Raw genomic sequence first — 19728 nt, 5'->3', positions numbered from 1 at the left:
CCACTCAGGATAAAAGGCCAACAAATCAGACAGGCAGCGCTCGAGGTTATTCTCTGACATAGTGTGCACACGTACAAAAGCCGCCCACATGTGTCTCAGACATCCCTTGAGATAGCGGGTTTTTTTCCCTACCCCCCTGCCCCTCACTTCGTAGTTTCAAATTCAGTACATATATTATTAACATCTCATCAACTTAAACTGGGTTAAACGTAAAACTGCAGGCAACAGAGAAGCCATCCTCATCCTCTACTCTTTACATCTCAACCCATCAGCAATTTGGGACAAATCAAATCTCCTGACGCTTGAAGGGTGGTGTGATGTCACGCTCGTCTATGCCTCCGCCCAAACACAGCCCCCTCACGAGTGAGCTTGTGCACGTATGAGCTCTTGAGTCCTTGCCATAGGTGAGACGAACCCTTCCACGTGATCATGACTCAACATCTCTGTGCTCAACACGAACATACATCATGTGATTATGCACGCGCAGACACAAAAACACACACAGTCCCGGTCAAGGACAGGCAGGATGACAGATCTGACAACAGACAGAGGAGGGCGGGGGCAGTAGACGGCAGTAGAGCAAAAATTGCGGAGAGGGAGAGGAAGAGAGATGGAGCAACTGAGAGCCATCTGTATGTTGCCATGGCCACGAGCAGAGGTGTGTGTGTGTGTGTGTGTACATGTGTAAGAGTGTGGTTGTCATGGAAACGGGCAGCCACTCACCTTGAGGTCTCTGTGCACAATATCATGCTGGTGGATATGATTGACACTCTCCAAGATCTGACTAATGCAGTGACTACGGAGAGAGAAGAGGGGACAGAGGGAGAGAGTGAGACGTGTCAGTCACCACCCTTCATTGGAAAAAGAAAAAAAAACACCACACATTTACCCCACATGACTCGCCTGCCAGGCAGAAAAAAAAAAGGATGCATGGTATTGCCATCATTAGAGAAAAAAAAAAAAAGAACACGCCCCCAACAACGAGACATCGTTCTTGATCACTGTGACAACTGGCAACATGAAACTGGAGCTGTCGCACAAATGGATTACATATTTTCCAGAGATAGACAAAAAAAATAAGTTCAGACAACCTGCAGCGTTTCCCACAGAAATAGATTCTATTTGTGGCATGTAGTGTGTGTGCTCCACTGCAAGTATTTTAATTGCCCAGTCCCTCGTGACAAATACGAAACAGCATTCAGCGTTGTATTCATTGCCTCTTCAGTTAACCTCTTGTCCCAAGAACCAACTCCACTGCATCAGACAGCACTGGAAACTGTGCTCCTTGCTTTGCTGCACAGCCCTAGTCACATCTGCGTAACAGCAGAGCCAGCGCTCCACCTGCTGCAGGTTCTGGTTGAAGTAGCTCTCTAGCTTGCGACTGATCTCCAGAGCAGAATAAGGACTACAGTCAGCTGAAGTCCATTTGACCATTGGGCAGCTGAATGATTCAGCCCGGCGGCAGTCCTATTTTACATGCACGTTTGTGAGACAAAAATCATACAGTTTGAGAAAGAAGAGAAAACGAGCTTTACCGAGTTATTTGGTGTATCACAGCAGCAGAAAGCATTCAAAAGGTACTGCTGTCTGAACACAGACAGAAAAATCTGTCCCTGGCTAGATTTGACCATGTGTGTTTCACGTTAGCGTAACTCCTCGACCAGTTTGGGCCAGAGAGAAAATGCAAATGTTTCCTGAAAAATGAGAATTATTCTATAAGACAGCCAAATTACAAAATTCTTCCAAGTAGCTTATATGATCCTTGGGTTAAGGACCATATCGTCCTAGTATGGAATACTGGTTGAGGAAAACAAGAAAACTTCTAACTAGCTAGCAGCTAGTTAGGAGTATAAGACTGAGGCGAAAATGTCCCCCAGTAAATCAATCACGGACAACCTCACGTTCTTGGACAACTGGAAAAGAAAATAATGCTGGCAAGGCTGCAGTTATCATACCTGGGCAGCCTGCCAAGTAAAGTCTATGTGTGGGAAACACTGGCTTTTGAGTGATGAATTAAACATTTCAAAAAGCGAGATGTAGTGATGGAATGATAGCCAAAAGACCCAGCTATAAGCGTTTTCCAGGCAAAACACTAATACTGCATTGCTACAGCTTTTGGAAAAAACTGCACCTTTTTGACTTTTAGCTGTATTTTAAAAAGCAGTATGAACACGTCACTGTGGATATAAAGCTTATGTAAATAGACGCTTGACGGCCAAGAAAGTTAACCAGTTAAAACAGTTAACTCGATTGATTAATGAGCACACTAGCTGTTAATTGCATCTCTACCGTGATCCCTAAAAGCAATCAATTTTACGTTTCAAACCCATTATCCAGGTAGAGTAGCTTAAAGAACAAATACTACGTATCTGATGTGGGAAGGCTTGAACCATCCAGTCAATAAATCTGTATCCCAGTAGCAATTCTAATAATGGGGGCGGCAATTCAGCTGCCACCGATATTGTTGCCATTATTTCTCAACACTGGCTCATAAGCATGTTTCACACAATCCTGTGGAGTGTGTTGGCACATTACACGTATTCTGAAATTTTCTTACATGCCCGTACAAGACCATCCTCTTACTGTTGTACACACTGTGGCACCGGGTGATGATTTCACTCTCCAATGCTCATGTTCAGGTTAATGGGTCAGATGTCACCTGCCTACAAAGAGTGAAGCCCAGGCTTAAATCATATGGCTTGGTTTCTGTGGGTCTGTTCACAAAGACCCCTACGCTAACTGCAGACAGAATTCATAATCTGCCCACCACACAGCCACAGGAGGATAGTGCAAACAAAGACAAAAAGATTATATGAGACAACACCAACAAAATCAAAGAAAATCATGTAAAATGCCAAATAAAATTTCACAAGTTGCCAAGGCGAGGTCCCCTAAACACATTCAGTGAACAGTAATACAAGTCTTCACATCCGAGCAGACTGAACTGGCGTTTTTTGCCAGAACTGTTGGCTGACTGTGCAATTGTTTCAGTATTATTTGAATGGTCCTATACAACGCCTATTTTAAGACAAGTTAATCTAAACTTCACATGTCTGAATGAGGTCACTAAAATGCACAGATTATTCAATCTTATCCACAGTAGGTTATTACACACAGACTACAGACAATATAACCTCACTCCTATATTTGCTCTTGCAGCCAACGACGCAACATTTGCTGTGCTCTGCTAGCTGAGACATTTTGGAGAGTGCTACTCTCTACCCCTTTGCACGCACTTCTAAATAATATAGCAGTGACAAGGCTGGATTACACACTTTCTAGCTGATTGATTATCACTTGCTTACAGAGCCGGGAGGGCGCTCGATATGACAGTATATTTTTAACAAATTTTCATTTAAACGTCACAGTTTATTGAAACAAAACAAAAACAAATAAACAAAACAAAAAGAACAGAACTGCATTTTTACTATAATGGGGGGGGGGGGGGGGGGGGGGGGGACAGAGTGAGACATGTGATTAAAGAGAGAAGGGGGAGAGTGGGGAACCAATGAACTTGTTGACAAGTAAATGCATTTCCTGATAAGAATACCAGCAAGCCAATTACATGCACCGCTGTGTGCTTGTGTGTTCATAAAATGAGAGTATTTATATATTTAATAGGATTATGCTGTTTGTCTGCAGTACCGTGTGTCTGCATGCAAAAAACCCATATCCCAAAAACGATTGGGCTATTAGTAAGTCATTTAAAACTCAAATGACTGAAAAACAGTACACAAACAACACAATGTTGAGAATGAGGACGATTTTTACATATATAAACACATCCATAGCACAGCATGTGAAAACAAGGATAAAGTTGAAAATTTGTTTTGTTTTCCTTAAATTTCCAAATTTGAAAAAAAAATAAAATAAAAATCTATGTATCTTTCTTAACCTTGAAGATGCCACATTGTCCCAGTCTTTAAATTATTGTGGTTTAACACCAATGTAAATAGATAAAGACTTCAGTCATGTCAGCAGCTTCATAAAGGGGGCATATTTTGCCGTGCACTGGTCTGGTTCTACCTTTAGGCATGTGTGTGGTTGTGCTCCAGTTTTGCTGGACTTTGTTTTTGGACTACATAACAGTTTTGAGAGATTCCTCAGACAGAGAACTTCACCTAAACCACAGAAATACAGGAAAGTCTGGTTGCATCATTGCTTGGCAGTTTTTGTACACAGCCAGATTCTTGGTCTGAATCTCTGACCAGCCTTTCCTGTGCTGCGTCACATATTCAGATTATAAAAGCCAGAAACAAAACAAAAGCTAGGTTCTGAGCAGAAGGCTATTAGATTATTCTGTTATTATATGTTACCTTATATATGTAATCAAAGTAGTTGAATTAGAATACTGCTGTAGATCATATTATACCCTTTAATATAGAGTGTGTGATCTGTATGTAGTTTAGTTCTCATTATACTTTTGAGTTAAAAGAACATATTCACTTATTAGTTTATTAGATACAGTGGGGCAAAAAAGTATTTAGTCAGCCACCGATTGTGCAAGTTCCCCCACTTAAAATGATGACAGAGGTCAGTAATTTGCACCAGAGGTACACTTCAACTGTGAGAGACAGAATGTGAAAAAAAAAAAATCCATGAATCCACATGGTAGGATTTGTAAAGAATTTATTCGTAAATCAGGGTGGAAAATAAGTATTTGGTCACCTCAAACAAGGAAAATCTCTGGCTCTCACAGACCTGTAACGTCTTCTGTAAGAAGCTTTTCTGTCCCCCACTCGTTACCTGTATGAATGGCACCTGTTTGAACTCATCATCTGTATAAAAGACACCTGTCCACAGCCTCAAACAGTCAGACTCCAAACTCCGCCATGGCCAAGACCAAAGAGCTTTCGAAGGACACCAGGAAAAGTATTGTAGACCTGCACCAGACTGGGAAGAGTGAATCTACAATAGGCAAGCAGCTTGGTGTGAAAAAATCAACTGTGGGAGCAATCATCAGAAAATGGAAGACATACAAGACCACTGATAATCTCCCTCGATCTGGGGCTCCACGCAAGATCTCATCCCGTGGGGTCAAAATGATCATGAGAACGGTGAGCAAAGATCCCAGAACCACACGGGGGGACCTGGTGAATGACCTGCAGAGAGCTGGGACCAAAGTAACAAAGGTCACCATCAGTAACACACTACAACGGCAGGGAATCAAATCCCGCAGTGCCAGACGTGTTCCGCTGCTGAAGCCAGTGCATGTCCAGGCCCGTCTGAAGTTTGCCAGAGAGCACATGGATGATACAGCAGAGGATTGGGAGAATGTCATGTGGTCAGATGAAACCAAAGTAGAACTTTTTGGTATAAACTCAACTCGTCGTGTTTGGAGAAAGAAGAATACTGAGTTGCATCCCAAGAACACCATACCTACTGTGAAGCATGGGGGTGGAAACATCATGCTATGGGGCTGTTTTTCTGCCAAGGGGACAGGACGACTGATCCGTGTTAAGGACAGAATGAATGGGGCCATGTATCGTGAGATTTTGAGCCAAAACCTCCTTCCATCAGTGAGAACTTTGAAGATGAAACGAGGCTGGGTCTTCCAACATGACAATGATCCAAAACACACCGCCCGGGCAACAAAGGAGTGGCTCCGTAAGAAGCATTTGAAAGTCCTGGAGTGGCCTAGCCAGTCTCCAGACCTCAACCCCATAGAAAATCTGTGGCGGGAGTTGAAAGTCCGTGTTGCTCGGCGACAGCCCCAAAACATCACTGCTCTCGAGAAGATCTGCATGGAGGAATGGGCCAAAATACCAGCTACTGTGTGTGCAAACCTGGTAAAGACCTATAGTAAACGTTTGACCTCTGTTATTGCCAACAAAGGTTATGTTACAAAGTATTGAGTTGTATTTTTGTTATTGACCAAATACTTATTTTCCACCCAGATTTACGAATAAATTCTTTACAAATCCTACCATGTGGATTCATGGATTTTTTTTTCACATTCTGTCTCTCACAGTTGAAGTGTACCTCTGGTGCAAATTACTGACCTCTGTCATCATTTTAGGTGGGGGAACTTGCACAATCGGTGGCTGACTAAATACTTTTTTGCCCCACTGTAAGTGTGCATCACTCTGTATCCTTGATCTGCTGTGAATGTGTTACATGCTTAATTGTTGAATCATGAAGAGAAGATTGTAAGCAGGAGACTCTGTGTCTAAGGCAGGGGAGACAGACAGACCACATTCCACACCCCCACCTTACAGAAAGCAGAGAAACAACTGCCGAGGTCATAACTTAGGCGCTGTAACAGAGAAAGAATGTGATGTTTTGGCTTTTACGACTAGATGGGGGCCACTAGAGACTATAAAAAGCTGAGCAACCCGTCACCATTTTGAGACTTGCTGTGACCCTCTTCAGGCATGTCTCCCCATCATGATGGTCCTTATGCTCTTAAGTGTTGAATTGTATGGAAATAAATGATTGTTGATTGAGCATAAATACACCGAGTATTGTCCTTCCTTCAGCCCAAAGATTCAAAGAATTGGGAGATTTCAACAAGGCTGAAGTACAAAACTTGGTGTAATATCGCACAACCAATGAGGTTAACAGGTCAATAGCACAATTGTGCATATTAAGAGATATCCTCTATTTTAGTAAAAATGGAGAATATCACCACATTAATGATTTTCCCATCCAGTATTTTGCAAAAGTAAAATCATTTCTGAACTTAAAATGGCAAAGAAGTGGGAATGTCAACATCTATGACACAGAATCTTAAATGATTCAGACAATCTGAAAAACCTCTCTACAGACGAGGGACAAGGCTAATAACTAAGATCGTCTGGCCTTCAGACAAAATGTAAATGAGAAGCCTAAGAACACTTTCTAAAAACCAAACACCATTCTCAGTGAACACAGAAGCAAAGAGCATGTCCTGCAGAGTAAAAAGTGCATCTAGCTTCTTATTGGCACACAGTTCAAAAGCCAGCATTCCTGATGGATTCAACAACGTTTGAGGGTGCTTTAGTGCACGCAGCATCAATAACTTGCACATCTGTGAAGGCACCTAAAATGCCAAATAATGTATATATTTAGGTTTTGAAGCAACAAATGTTGCCATCCAGTCAATGTCTTCTCTTTGTAAGACCTTGCTTATTTTCAGGATGACAATAACTGAATTTAAATGAGCATAATGGTGCAACAAACCTGACATCCACTGAAAACATTCCAAACTGTTGAGCAGCTGAAAATCCTTTATCGAGCAAGGATTTTACGTCACATTTTTGTTTTTTGAAGAGGTGATAAAACACAATTATGAACATGCCAGTCAATATGTTTTCATTGCACCATTTTCAAATTAATATAGAATTCAAATCAGTTGCAAATCATCACATTTGTAATTCTTTATATTTTACAAAGTGTCTGGGAAGAGCAGCTTCATTAAGGGGCGTTTACCTGGCGTCAGCCTCACTGTAGTACTCCCTGGCTACAATGTCTTCAAAAAGCTCTCCTCCTGTCACCCTGTAAGGGGAAGGGAAGGAAGAAGGGTCCGAAGAAAGAGACGGAGAGAGACAGGGAGTCAAATAACAGAGAAGTTGTTAGCATACACAAACAAACCGCAGTCACACGCATGGATAAAATGTCATTGTGTGTGTGTGCACAGAAGATACTCACAGGTCAAAGACTAGGTAATGAAAGCCTTCCTCTGAAATGCTGTCATGGAGTCTCACTGCAAGAGAGAGGGTGGGAAATGAGACTGACAGCAGCTAAGTGAAAGACATTAAAAAAAAAAAAAAAAAAAATACTGTTCTGTTCGGCTGTAAAGCTTCACGTAAACTGAAAAAACAAAAAAAACAAAGCTCAAATATAAATATGTGAAGAGAAGAGAGGCAGACATGGAGAAAAATAAATGTCATTTATGATTGTGATGTATTGATTCTCCTTTCTTAACCACAGCAATATGAGCACACCCAATGATTAGGCAATTAGTGAGCACTTAATTCAACCATACTCTCCCTGCAATTACTGCAACTGAGTGATGGTTTCTGGAATGGACTTTGTTTGGGGCAAAATTACTGGTGGTTTAGAATACATCTTTATAATGGACACAGTAGGGTTAGCATGCAGGAGCGACTATAAGCAACTGTAATTGTAGGTTGTGATAGCATTGCTTAAAGCTATGTCTGACCAAAACAGTAAAGCCCTATCAAAAGCCCACTTTTATCCAAATTAAGTGATTATTATTTCAGGTTTAACATTACTTCAAACATATTTGGTGATAGAGAAAGGACATAACATGTAACATGTACATGTATTTAGACAATCTGGGGGAGTCTATGATAGTTGGTGGTGACTAAATAGGAACCATGTGGAGCAATAACAAACCAGGGTATATGCTAAACCATTAGATTACTTGGACACCTCTAAACAGGGGTATTTTGTCCCAAGCAGAGAGCAGTCACTCATGCACCCTTTCCTTCTTTTTACATGTCCACTTACAGGGTTTTGTTTTTCTGTTTTTCTGCCTGTTTCAGGTACACAACATCCTCATTCTTAACAAGAAAGCACAAAACAAGACCCAACGTAAACCTCTAAAATAATTAATTGCAAACAAAGACCTACAAAGACCAGAACCAGTCTAGGAAATGTTATTTTTTGTGTTTCCTGATTGCTGAGCTATCCAAACCCCTTGGTCTGAAACAGAAGTAGCGAAAGCACTAATGAGTTCATTCTGCGGTTATGCAGTAACCACGGCGGCTCTTAGCTTGTCAACTTAACTAAACAGCAGCAGAATGACGAAGCAGGATCCAGGCTGCACAATCCACGAGTTACAGGATGGGCCTGAGACACAGCTTAGGTTTAGTGTCAAGAAAGAAACTTATTGTTATGTAAAGCGAATATCAGTTGTATAATAAGATGAAGTAGGATGGCCCCTGCAGCAAGAAACAAGAGCGACTGTTCTTTACTCCTCCTCCCATCTTCTCGCTCTCCCTCCATCTGTCTCCTACTTCTGCTTTCGTCTCTCCATCTGTCTCATTTTCGTGCCCTCTTTTGTCTAAAGTCTGAACATATACGATGCTAAAATATGCCAAAAAAAAGGGGAAAGGACACGAGAGCGAAATGTATATAGAAAGGGAAAGAACAGGAAAAGTAGGTGAGGGACAAATGAGTGCCGGGGAGGGGGCTTTTCAGAAAACTAGGACATGAGGAAAATAGAAATGAGCAGTGCAGTGAGAAAGATGTCATTGATTTTGTCATTTTCCCCTTTGTGCCCTTTACCAATCTCTCCTGAACATCTCTATGAGATGTATAATTCATGTCACTGCAATATGAGTTTCCATCAGAAAGGTAAATAAAATAACTAAATAAATATCACTATGTAAAGAAGGCAGAGAGCACTGCTCACAAGTCAGCTTTGATGATCTTAATTTTTCCACACCCACACCCACACACACACCAAGAGTCAGCTTCAAGGCAACCTTCAAGGCATCTTCACACATGCAACATAGGTCTAAACCTTTCTAGATGGTCCTTAACCTACTAGCACCCAAGCACAAACTCCGTGTGATGTCGGATTGAGCTGAAGTGTGAATATCGCAGTTAATAATCTGGTGCATTCATCGTTAGCGAGTGGGCGTCACACGTGCTGCCTCCTGTATGTTCTATCTATGCAGCTCCCTCGCCTATGAGTATTTCCAGTAGTGTGAAAGTGTTTGAAGCAGCCTATTTCCTGCTGTGTGCTACATACAAGGCAAAAAAAGAAAGGACTGTGGAAAATATCCTGACCTGATTTTCCCAAAAACTGACCAAAGTTCACGCACAACTGATTCTGTGACCTCTTATTCTGAATGGCACTGCTCATATCGTTTGTTTTTAAATTAGCGACGGCGATGTCATCAACAAATGTTTCTGTTATCATTTATAATACGCCATAACTTCCATGATTGCTACAAAGGGTAGTTTTTCGCTAGCAGGAAGTGGTGCAAACGAGCCTGATCGGTGTGTCGTTAGTAATCTAACAGCCAAACATTGGTATAGGCAAAAAGTTGTTATCAACCCAACAATTCAACCGCTGCCTACCGCAGAGACATTAGAGGAATGGGTGATGGAGATCTCCAGAGATTATTTCAAAAAATGAACAAAATGAAACCCTGCTGCTGCAAATAAGATACGACAGCAATGCTCCAGGAAACGATTAATCTTGTGATTTGATCATCACAAGCACAAGCTGGAAAATAAATACATTAACTCAATTCATGTATTTATTTTACCACTCAGTGCGTTCTTTGTGATTCTGTTTATTTCTAATGTGACAGCGGCACGTACAGTTACACATTACAGCGTATTCAAAGAGTCTGTCCTATAGATTAGTAATGGAGATGGTCACCAGATTAAAATTAAAGGGATTTTATTGATTTACAGGTATTACTGGTGGGAAAAGAGGCCTACAGTCAAACCTTCAAGATCAGTATCTCCAGTTTCCTTGAATTGCTTCATATCTGTTCGGATAAGATCCATCCTGGATGTAATTAGCATGCTGACTCTCAAATGATCCATCATCGTATAGTTGACGTGTCTGAGTTAAACATTATGCCAGTGTTACTGGAGTGTTTATTCTGTTTTCTATAAACAGATTATGAAGACTTTAAGTGCATTAATTAAATATTCCAGAAATCCTAGCAGAACCACAGTATGTGGTATGTGTAACACGCCAAATGATCTATTACATAAGAGTCACCCACTTGCAGCTCTGCTTTGAAATACCACAATAATATTATAACAAAAATATCTTAATTCAAGGTCAAATCACTCGCTTTTCTTTCCTCTTATTTCTTTGTATTTTAACAACCATTTCTATTTACAAAGACATCTTAAGCCTCACAAACAAAATTTCTGAAATTCTCTGCTGCAGATAACGACTACAAGGATTGCATTAATTGGTCAGCTACTCACCAATGTTGGGGTGTTTCAGGAGACGGCAGATACGAGCCTCTCTCTCAAGCTTCTGATGATCTGTGTAGACAAAACAAAAAAAGGTTTATTCAAATTCAGCCACAGTAATAAAGTATTTAATAACATAATATAATTTCCACTTGAGGAACTTTAGCAAAACATATGTTCAGCTGTACAAGATGGATAAAAATAACTAAACACCTATTAAGTGACCTGAACATTAGCGTTGAGATGGGATTTACTGAGGTTAGCAGCTGATGATCATCTAGTCTGCCACATTAATTTTGCACTTCCTCCATGTTCCAAAAAGTGATGTGAAATATTATTAACATTTCAGATGTTTTATGATTAAGGGAGGTAAAAGAACTGGCTCTGGTAAAACAACAGACAATATATTATCATAAATAGGTATTTAAAGATCCTGACAGAAAAAGCTAGAGCCAGTATTTGTGACAATGAGCCGATCTGTTTAAGTCAGCTATGCTGTTCTGGGTTTACTGTCCCGGTGCATCAGTGTACCGTTGCTCACCGATGCACTGTCGAATCTGACATTGCTTTATACATAAAATAATAATTTCCTATACCTTGCTCATAGTGATTATTAGAGCTTTAATTTAATTGGTATATGTAACTAATTCTATATTGCTTAAGTATACATATCAGTAAAAGAGTTAATCCCTGAAACAGTTATGTAAATCTTCATAATTCAGTTATTTTTAGAAATACATACAGGAAAGGTAAGGGGAGTCTAAACCATGTGACATGCAATGCTTCCTTGGTGGAAATGAATGGGGGACAATGTGGTTTTATGGTGTGGGCCTTCACCTGCTAGGTGCTACATTATCACCAAATGTTTGGAACAATAATGTTTGGTTTTTACACACTGTGGTGTTGCCAACAATATACCCATTAATGTCCTGCAGTTAGAAGAGAAGGGCCACCTTTTACAAAGCCCCAAGTATAGCACACACCTTCATTATTTATGTTCTCTCCATCCCAAATAAAAATTTCAGTGCCTGAGACTAGAGCACTAGAAAACCAAGGCACTCATGTTCCTTTTAAAAACTGAGCTACAGATGTTTAGTATTAAAAAACTACTGAGTCATCGGGCACTTTCCTGGGGAATTACGATGTATGGCAGCTGTCAGTCATAAAAGTGTCTCTGTATGCAAATATTTAAATGAAGATGTGTTTTATGTGCAGAAAGAATAAAGTAAGCCAACACTCATAAGCAGTAGCAATACAGTCATTTGCATGTAGAGACAGTCTCCATCTCTAAAATCTAACAATATGAATTAAAACTGAGCTCCAGTGCTAGCATTTCTGCACATGTGGTTTTAAAAAACACACACAATCAAACGAAGAAGTCTGTCTGTAGCAACAGGTGCAGCGGTTTGCATGCATGTGTGAGTGTATGTGCTACAGGGTTTAGTGTGAAGCTCAGTTATGGACAGTGCAGTATTTGCACTTTAGACAAAGATTACACACCCGCCTCATCTCCAAACCAACATCCTTGTTTGAGGATTTGTCCAAGTCATGTAGCAACGTGCGTTTACACGAGTGAGTTTGTGCACGGTTTGCAGGTCTAAACCACACGATACTTTTAAACTACTCCATCTAATTACCATGGGAAGAGGCCATGCAACTGCTGAGGTCAGAGGTCACATGGGGTAACTGTAATGAAGAATGACTCAGTGTGTGTGCTTTATCACTGTGGTGAAGCCAACTCAACTCCACAGCTCCATGGCGATGACACCACAGAGACACAGACTCAGTAAGATTTGCATTCATTTCCCCAGCGCAGCAACTACCTCAGATAAAATTCACATGCTGTTGCTGAGTAATCAACTATCACCTTACCCAGCTGTTCTTCTATATTGCAGTATAGCGTTCACAGGCATTACAGCATGTTACTATAAAAGGCAACGTTATTGTTCTGCAGTTTTCTAGATGGTCTCTGGCTGGCATTTCTACCAACGCTGACAGATAAATTATATTTACAAACATATGTTATAAACGCATTATAAATGGTTGCCTGAAAAGCAATTAGAACAAAAACTTTATGAACATGCACCATATGACCCTTGGCTTTTGAGTCAAGATACATCATACCTAAGATTTAAGAGGTTTGTTTTTTTAAATAATAATAATAAAAAAAAAATGGAGATTAAAAAACCCCCCAAAACAACAATGATGGGCATTATCTAATATGACTTTTGGTTTCTGGAGCTGCAGCCAACACAGAGGCAGAAGGAATACTCCAAACCAGGAAAAAAGTGAAAGGTAACCAGAATTGTTAACTTAGCTCGTCGTCAAGTTCAACAAAAACCTTCCTGAGTAATACACCAATACTGCAAAGGCTTCTCTCTCAAACCTGCAGGACAGGAGGTGTAAATTTGCAGAAAAACGTAAAATCTTCCTTTTCGATCTGCTTGTTTGAACAGTATGTTATGCTACCAGTTCTGTTCCATTTTAACATGACACATCTTTTCAGATTGTTGTAAACTTGGCTCTAGGAAGACAGCATTTTTAATCCACCTATGCATAGTTAATTGAGGTTTTTATAGAAAGATATTTGCTGCTGTAGATATTACTGTTGCTGCTCTAGAAACTCAGTTTAGTTACTTATGAATATAAACATATCCTATTATATTTAAAGCCAAAGCTAGCCAATAATTTAATATACAAGATGATTAGAAAACCCCCAACCACCTCGGTGCTCTAACCCAAGCACCTACGCTCTCCATAAACCTGGGAAACATTTTGAATTTAAGTGTACAATTTATGTTTGTTTATTGTACTTAATATCGTCATAATGAAAAGCTGCAGACTTCACATCGTGAAAGCCTACTTTCTTTGCTGTATTCAGCTCAATTTTTTTAACTTGCTGAAGATTTGTTTGTCCGTCCTCCTGCACCGTGCTACAATCTCTTTTCCACGAACCTCCCTGTTGTCTCGCTACAGGTGTAGATTTCCCTCATCTAAGAGAAAGCGAGTGAATAAGGGAGAGACCTGAACCACCTCCTAATTACACCAGTGACGCAGGACAGAGACAGACAGACAGAGAAGGAGGGAGGATTATATGAAACGTCCATTTGCTAGAAGAGGATCACAGCTCCCCTGTGTGTGTCTGTGTGCATGCGCACGCAAGCTTCTGTGTGTGCGTTTGTGTACAGCTGTCTACCCTGGTGCAGTGTCACTGCAGTGCTCACTAATTCATTCAATCTCCTTATTTGTTGGTGCGAGAGTATGTGGTAGAGGAAGACAGGAAAGAGAGGGCTGGAGGGTAATTACTGGCACTTCCTGCTGCTCTCTAATTGGCCATCTGCTTTGCCATGGGGCGGGCCCACAGCCATCTTACATCAGCTGAGAAGGATGGAGAGGACCTGACACACATACGCACACCCCCCCTCTTTCTGCCACACAAAGCTGACAATCTGACTGAAGGCTTGAGGATCCAGTTCAATCTGTTTCAGGCAAGTTTACATCCAAAATGTTAGGACGGGAAATACTGACAAAATGACGGAAACGGTGTCAGTACTGGTTACAAAACCTTATTTTAGGGGTTCGTTATTTCAGATAAGTTTTTACTAGTAGGGGTGCAACGATATTCGTATCGATATTGAACCGTTCGATACAGTGCTTTCGGTTCGGTACGCGTATGTATCGAACAATACAACATTTGTAATTTATTTTATCAACTTTCCTTCTGACGATGCTGTCTGTGTGGAGCGCTCAGTGAATCTGCGTTCGACTACTCCGCCTAGGCTGCACTGTCGAGCGCAGATCCACTGAGCGCTCCACACAGACAGCATAGTCAGAAGGAAGAGCGCAGGGCACCTCCCCCACCCTCATTCAGATCTGGCGTTTGGAATTATTTTGGTTTTCATGTGACGTATGACCCTGAAGGTAAGCGAGTCATGGACTAAAGTAAAACAGTATGTTGGATGTGCCATGCAATGCTCAATTACATGGGTGGGAACTAGTGTGTTAGCGCAGTTAGCTCGTTAACGTGTTGGCCGTCTAGCCCCATGCACGGGGCGATCGGCGGTAGCTCGTTAACAGAGATTTGCCATGTTGTGGTGTTAAGGTCATTTTAACGAGGTTAACCTGAAAGCACTAGTGGGAACACAACGAATATGACTGCACATTTACGCCGACATCATCCTAGTGCAAAGACAAAAACAACAAGCATGCTACTAACTTTAGCCGAGTCATTTAGACAGCTGTTAGCACATGATTCTCCTTATGCTGCTGAGAATATAACCCAGAAGAAGCGGATAGTATAGCTTTTATTTTGGAAAGAGACATTTCTCTGTAATAAACTCTCTTTTCCAAAGATGCATGATTCCTCAATCAGATACAGGGCTTGCAATATCGCTAGCCTGACGTCCTGGGGCTAGCGATTTTTTCAGTCGGGCTACCAAAATCTATCTCTTCCCTGCCCGTCGGGCTATTGTAAGAAGGAAAAATATATGTCAATGCTTTTGCATTCTTTCAGAAATGTAGCTGGGTTATTATGTCATTGGCATCGGTGAGCCACTGTCAATATGTGACATATTGAAATCGCGTTTGAATTTGCGCTTGTTTTTTTGCTTTCACTTTGCAATCGTGCGAACTGTGTATAGAGAGCGACAGCACTGATCTGTGAGTGATGATAATTTGTGCACCAATTCCTCTGACATCGTCTTATTAATCGTTAGCTTACTATGCAAACATGACAAGTGAAATCTCCCGCAGCTTAAACATGTGAGAGGTTGATCACGCAGAGAATCGCTGAGCTTATGTGAGTCCGTGTGTAAAAGCAGCAGGATTTATATTTGACTACGATGACCTGGATGACTGAGAACCTTCACAGACAGATATATATTTTAGTTCTGCTGAGCCAAATAAGACAGGTCAGGGTGAAGAAGTGACAGCCAAAGAAAAGCTTACCACAAAACGGAGAAGTTATGACAAATCAGACTATAAGGCAAAAAGAAAGTGCAGCTTTATGGTTTCATGGACAAAATAATTTCTGTGGCTGCAATATGACAAGCTAAATAACCAGGGCTGCACATAAGTGGTCCGCAGGTGCGCATTCGCTGTCAAAATAAAAAACACGCACAAGGGTTAGGGTTAAATTTAAAAACTGTACTTTTGAGTTAAAATATATATTTATAATTTTAATAAATGACAAATTAAAAAGGCATGAACATTTTTTTGTATCGAAAAAATATCGAACCGTGACACCAAAGTATCGAACCGAACCGAACCGTGAATTTTGTGTATCGTTGCACCCCTATTTACTAGAGGTGGTTCTGTGCTGCTTATTTTTCCTAAACTTGTGGTTTAAGAATTAAAATAATATACGATACAATTAAGATATAAAACTGTTTTTCCTGTTCCTTGAAAAGTATGGCAAAACTTGTCCTATAAAGTAGAAATGTTCTCAAACAAAAAGCACACATCAAGTAAAACACATGTACTATTTCAATAAGAGACACACGCACAAAAAAGTAATCATTAAATAAGCCGTGCTACACACACGCAACATGTTGCCCAACATGTTGCTTCTGAGAAATTACTTTAAAGCCACTATCAAAAAGAACGAGAAGGGAGACATAACATTGATTCAAATGTCACTGGGATATATATATATATATATATATATATATATATAAAACCAGTTCCCCCAACAAAAGGTTTAAAAAGCTTTTGTCTGATAATACTTACCTACTATGCATGTGAAGTTTTACCTCCATTTCTAATAAGCATGTTATTGTATGATAATAATTAGAAACGTCTGCCACCACACAGCTGAAACAGTCTCGAACCCCTACTGTGTGCACGTGTCAACGCAACACGATTGGCTAATTTCCCCCCCCCAATCTGACCATTTACTTCCTCCTTAAGTAAAAGCATAAAAGGTGCTCAAGGGAGTCTGAACTGTCATTTAATTTCCCTACGTCATTCAGTCAGAAAACATCGCTAATATGCAATCACCAGCCACTTTATTAGTTACACCTTGCTAGTACTGGGTCGGACCTCCTTTTGCTTTCAGAACTGCTTTAATTCTTTGTGGCATAGGTTTAACAAGGCCCTGGAAACATGCCTCAGACATTTTGTTCCATATTGACACAACACCTGTTGCACTACATCAAATAGGTGCTCTATCGGATTGAGATAAGGTGACTGTGGAGACCTTTCGAATATAGTGAACTCATTGTTTAAAAACAAAAATGTAAAAAAAAAAAAACCCAGATGATTTGAGCCTTGTGACATGGTGTACTTTCCTGCTTGGAGGCAGCCATCAGAAGATTGGCACACTGAGGTCATAAAAGGTAGGACGCTGTCAGCAGCAAGACTTAGAGAGGTTGTGGTGTTTAGACCAACCATTTAAAATGGTTTAGTACCAAGGGCCCCTAAGTGTAAGAATAGCCCCCTAAACCATTACACCAGCAGCCTAAACCGCTGTTATAAGGTAGGAGGGATCCATGCTTTCATGTCGTTTACATCAAACTCTAACCCTACCAGCTGAATGTTGCAGCAGACTCAGACCAGCGAACACTTCTCTAATCTTCTTTTGCCCAATTTTAGAGAGCCAGTGTTAATTGTAGACTCAGTTTCCTGTTCTTAGCTGATATGGAGGGCACTCAGTATGTTCTTCTGCTGCTGTAACTGCTTTAAGCTTCCATGTGTTGTGCATTTAGAGATGCTCTTCTGCATACCATGGTTATAACAACTGTTTATTTGACTTTATGTGTGTCTTTCTATCAGCTTGATGCAATCTGGCTATGCTCCTCTGACCTGTGGCATTTTCACACCAGTCCCTGTAAACCCTAGAGATGGTTTTCTGGGAAAATCCCAGTAGATTTCTGAAATGCTCAGACCAGCCTATCTGGAACCACAACAATGCTATGTTCAAACTCCCTGGAATCAGCTTTCTTCCTCATTCTTATGCTCACTTTCAGCAGGTTGTCTACATGTCTAAATGTGTTGGTTTGCTGCCATGTGATTGGCTGATAAGAGATTTGTGCCAATAACTGGTTTAACAGGTATACATATCGTTCTGTAGGCAATTTCAGTGATTTAATACCTTTCATATTTAAATAAATTTACAGATTGATTAATTTTTTTAATATATATTTATGCATCATTTACTTGAAAACCATTTTTTTGCTCAATTTCTGTAAAAATAAATAAATAAATAAAAAGAAGAGAAAACTCATGGAACAAAGAGACTTTATGAAAAGTAATTCAGAGTTCTAAGCCTCCTTCAGAGAGAAAACAGATGAATCTCACTGGTTTTCTGTTAACAACAACAGTAACAAGTGACTCTGGCAACAGGAGATGAGCCATGAACCAGCGATGAAATTGCTGAGCAATAAGTGCAATTTGTAAAATAGAGCAAGAGAAATCATTTCACTGGAACAATAATATCGCCCCAGGCCACTAACTGTAGGAGGAGAAGAAAAAAATATTAAAGTAGTATTAAAGCAGACCATTTGTGTCTCTCACACACACACACACACACACACACACTTGCTGCAGACAATGCAGCAGCCATCAACCTTCCAGTCACTCCAATCAACAAAATAAAACAGAGCATTCATACGGCGCAGATAGACTCATGCTACACCAGTGCAGATTTAATACTTTGCATCACTTTGTTACATTTTTCACAATTTACCTCACAGTCTGTCATTTTAATTAATTACACGCACAAATCTTTGGCAGCCAAACAAACCCCTACCCCACTTAGCTAAAGCTGCCAAAATGAAAACCTCCATTTCTTTACAGTGAGAAGCAGGTGGGTGTCACTGCCTACTGCGCATGCTGCTGCCCACTTGCATCCATCCCAAAGGGCCTGTGGACAAAACTATACCACAGCCAACTCCCTACATTTATCTATTCCCCCCGCCAACATCACCCACTTCCTTCCTTCCTGTTTTTTTGGTTTCCTTCCTTCTTTCCTTCCTTCCTTGTCTCCCCCCCCTCCCCCTCAGATTACTGCAGTGTTTACCAGAGCTTTGGGAGACTTACCCACCAGGCCATGCAAGAGGTCAGACTTGCCCTATTGGGCTTTAAAAAAAAAAATAAATAAATAAATAAAAGGACAGACAAAAAAAAAAAAAGAAGCCCCACCCAAATCCTACTGGGCAAGATGCCTGCTCACGCACTGGCCTCCTGGTGTGGACGTTGTTGTGTTTGTGTGTAGGTGCATCTTGCGTCAGCAAGTCAAGACAGCCTACTGCAATACTTCTATTAGCACCAAATTCTCTAATTCATTCCTTTGTTCAGTCTATTGCATCTCCTCCTCAGTCTCATTTCATCTCCCTCCCCTGGTGTGGAGTGTCACCAAGTTTCTTGCAAGACTACACTGTTGAAAATCTCCTCCTCCTCTCCTGGCCAGCTTTCTTCTCCCCTGGCAAAAACACACATACGCACAGACCTACATTGTACTCCATGCCTCTGCAAAGAGCCAACAGTTTTCTGCTGAGCCTGTACTTTTCCTTGGTGGGACATTAATACTGGTAGCTGCCCTATGTGTACACTTGATGGCAGGGATAGAACAATAACAGCATTACAACACACTCACACAAAACAGACATACTCCATTAGTATAACTCCCGCTCTCTCTCAGTCTCCCTTTTCACACAGACACACAAATGCCATAAGACACAGACAACAACAGGGAGGCGCCTAAGGAATCCGTGGGGTCTTAGTGGTTGATGAGATACATTTAGCATAAGTGGATTAGCCTCAATACAAACCAATCCCCCATTGCAGCAAGACGAGAGAAAGGCAATGAGAGAAAGGCTGGCTGAGAAAGAAAGA

At 40.8% G+C, this 19728-nt stretch overlaps 1 protein-coding gene across 7 annotated transcripts in view; it reads right to left on the bottom strand.

Moving 5' to 3' along the window:
* Positions 1-19728, bottom strand: part of LOC146626933 (calcium/calmodulin-dependent protein kinase type II subunit gamma-like) — a 44897-nt gene that overhangs the window by 22019 nt on the left and 3150 nt on the right. For all 7 annotated transcript variants that reach the window (XM_085361511.1, XM_085361515.1, XM_085361516.1 and 4 more), the window contains exons 3-6: positions 10909-10968; positions 7630-7684; positions 7411-7476; positions 724-796 (exon numbers count right to left, since the gene is read on the bottom strand). In XM_085361511.1, the coding sequence (XP_085217637.1) occupies positions 724-796; positions 7411-7476; positions 7630-7684; positions 10909-10968 (254 nt within the window). The remainder of the gene's footprint in view (positions 1-723; positions 797-7410; positions 7477-7629; positions 7685-10908; positions 10969-19728) is intronic.

Source organism: Diplotaxodon limnothrissa, linkage group LG8 (assembly GCF_057381915.1).
Source record: "Diplotaxodon limnothrissa isolate DT_005_m linkage group LG8, D_limnothrissa_male_GT1.1, whole genome shotgun sequence".
NCBI classification, from domain to species: Eukaryota; Metazoa; Chordata; class Actinopteri; order Cichliformes; family Cichlidae; genus Diplotaxodon; species Diplotaxodon limnothrissa.
Note: the sequence above shows the minus strand (reverse complement) of the source record. Positions and strands in the feature narration are given on the sequence as shown.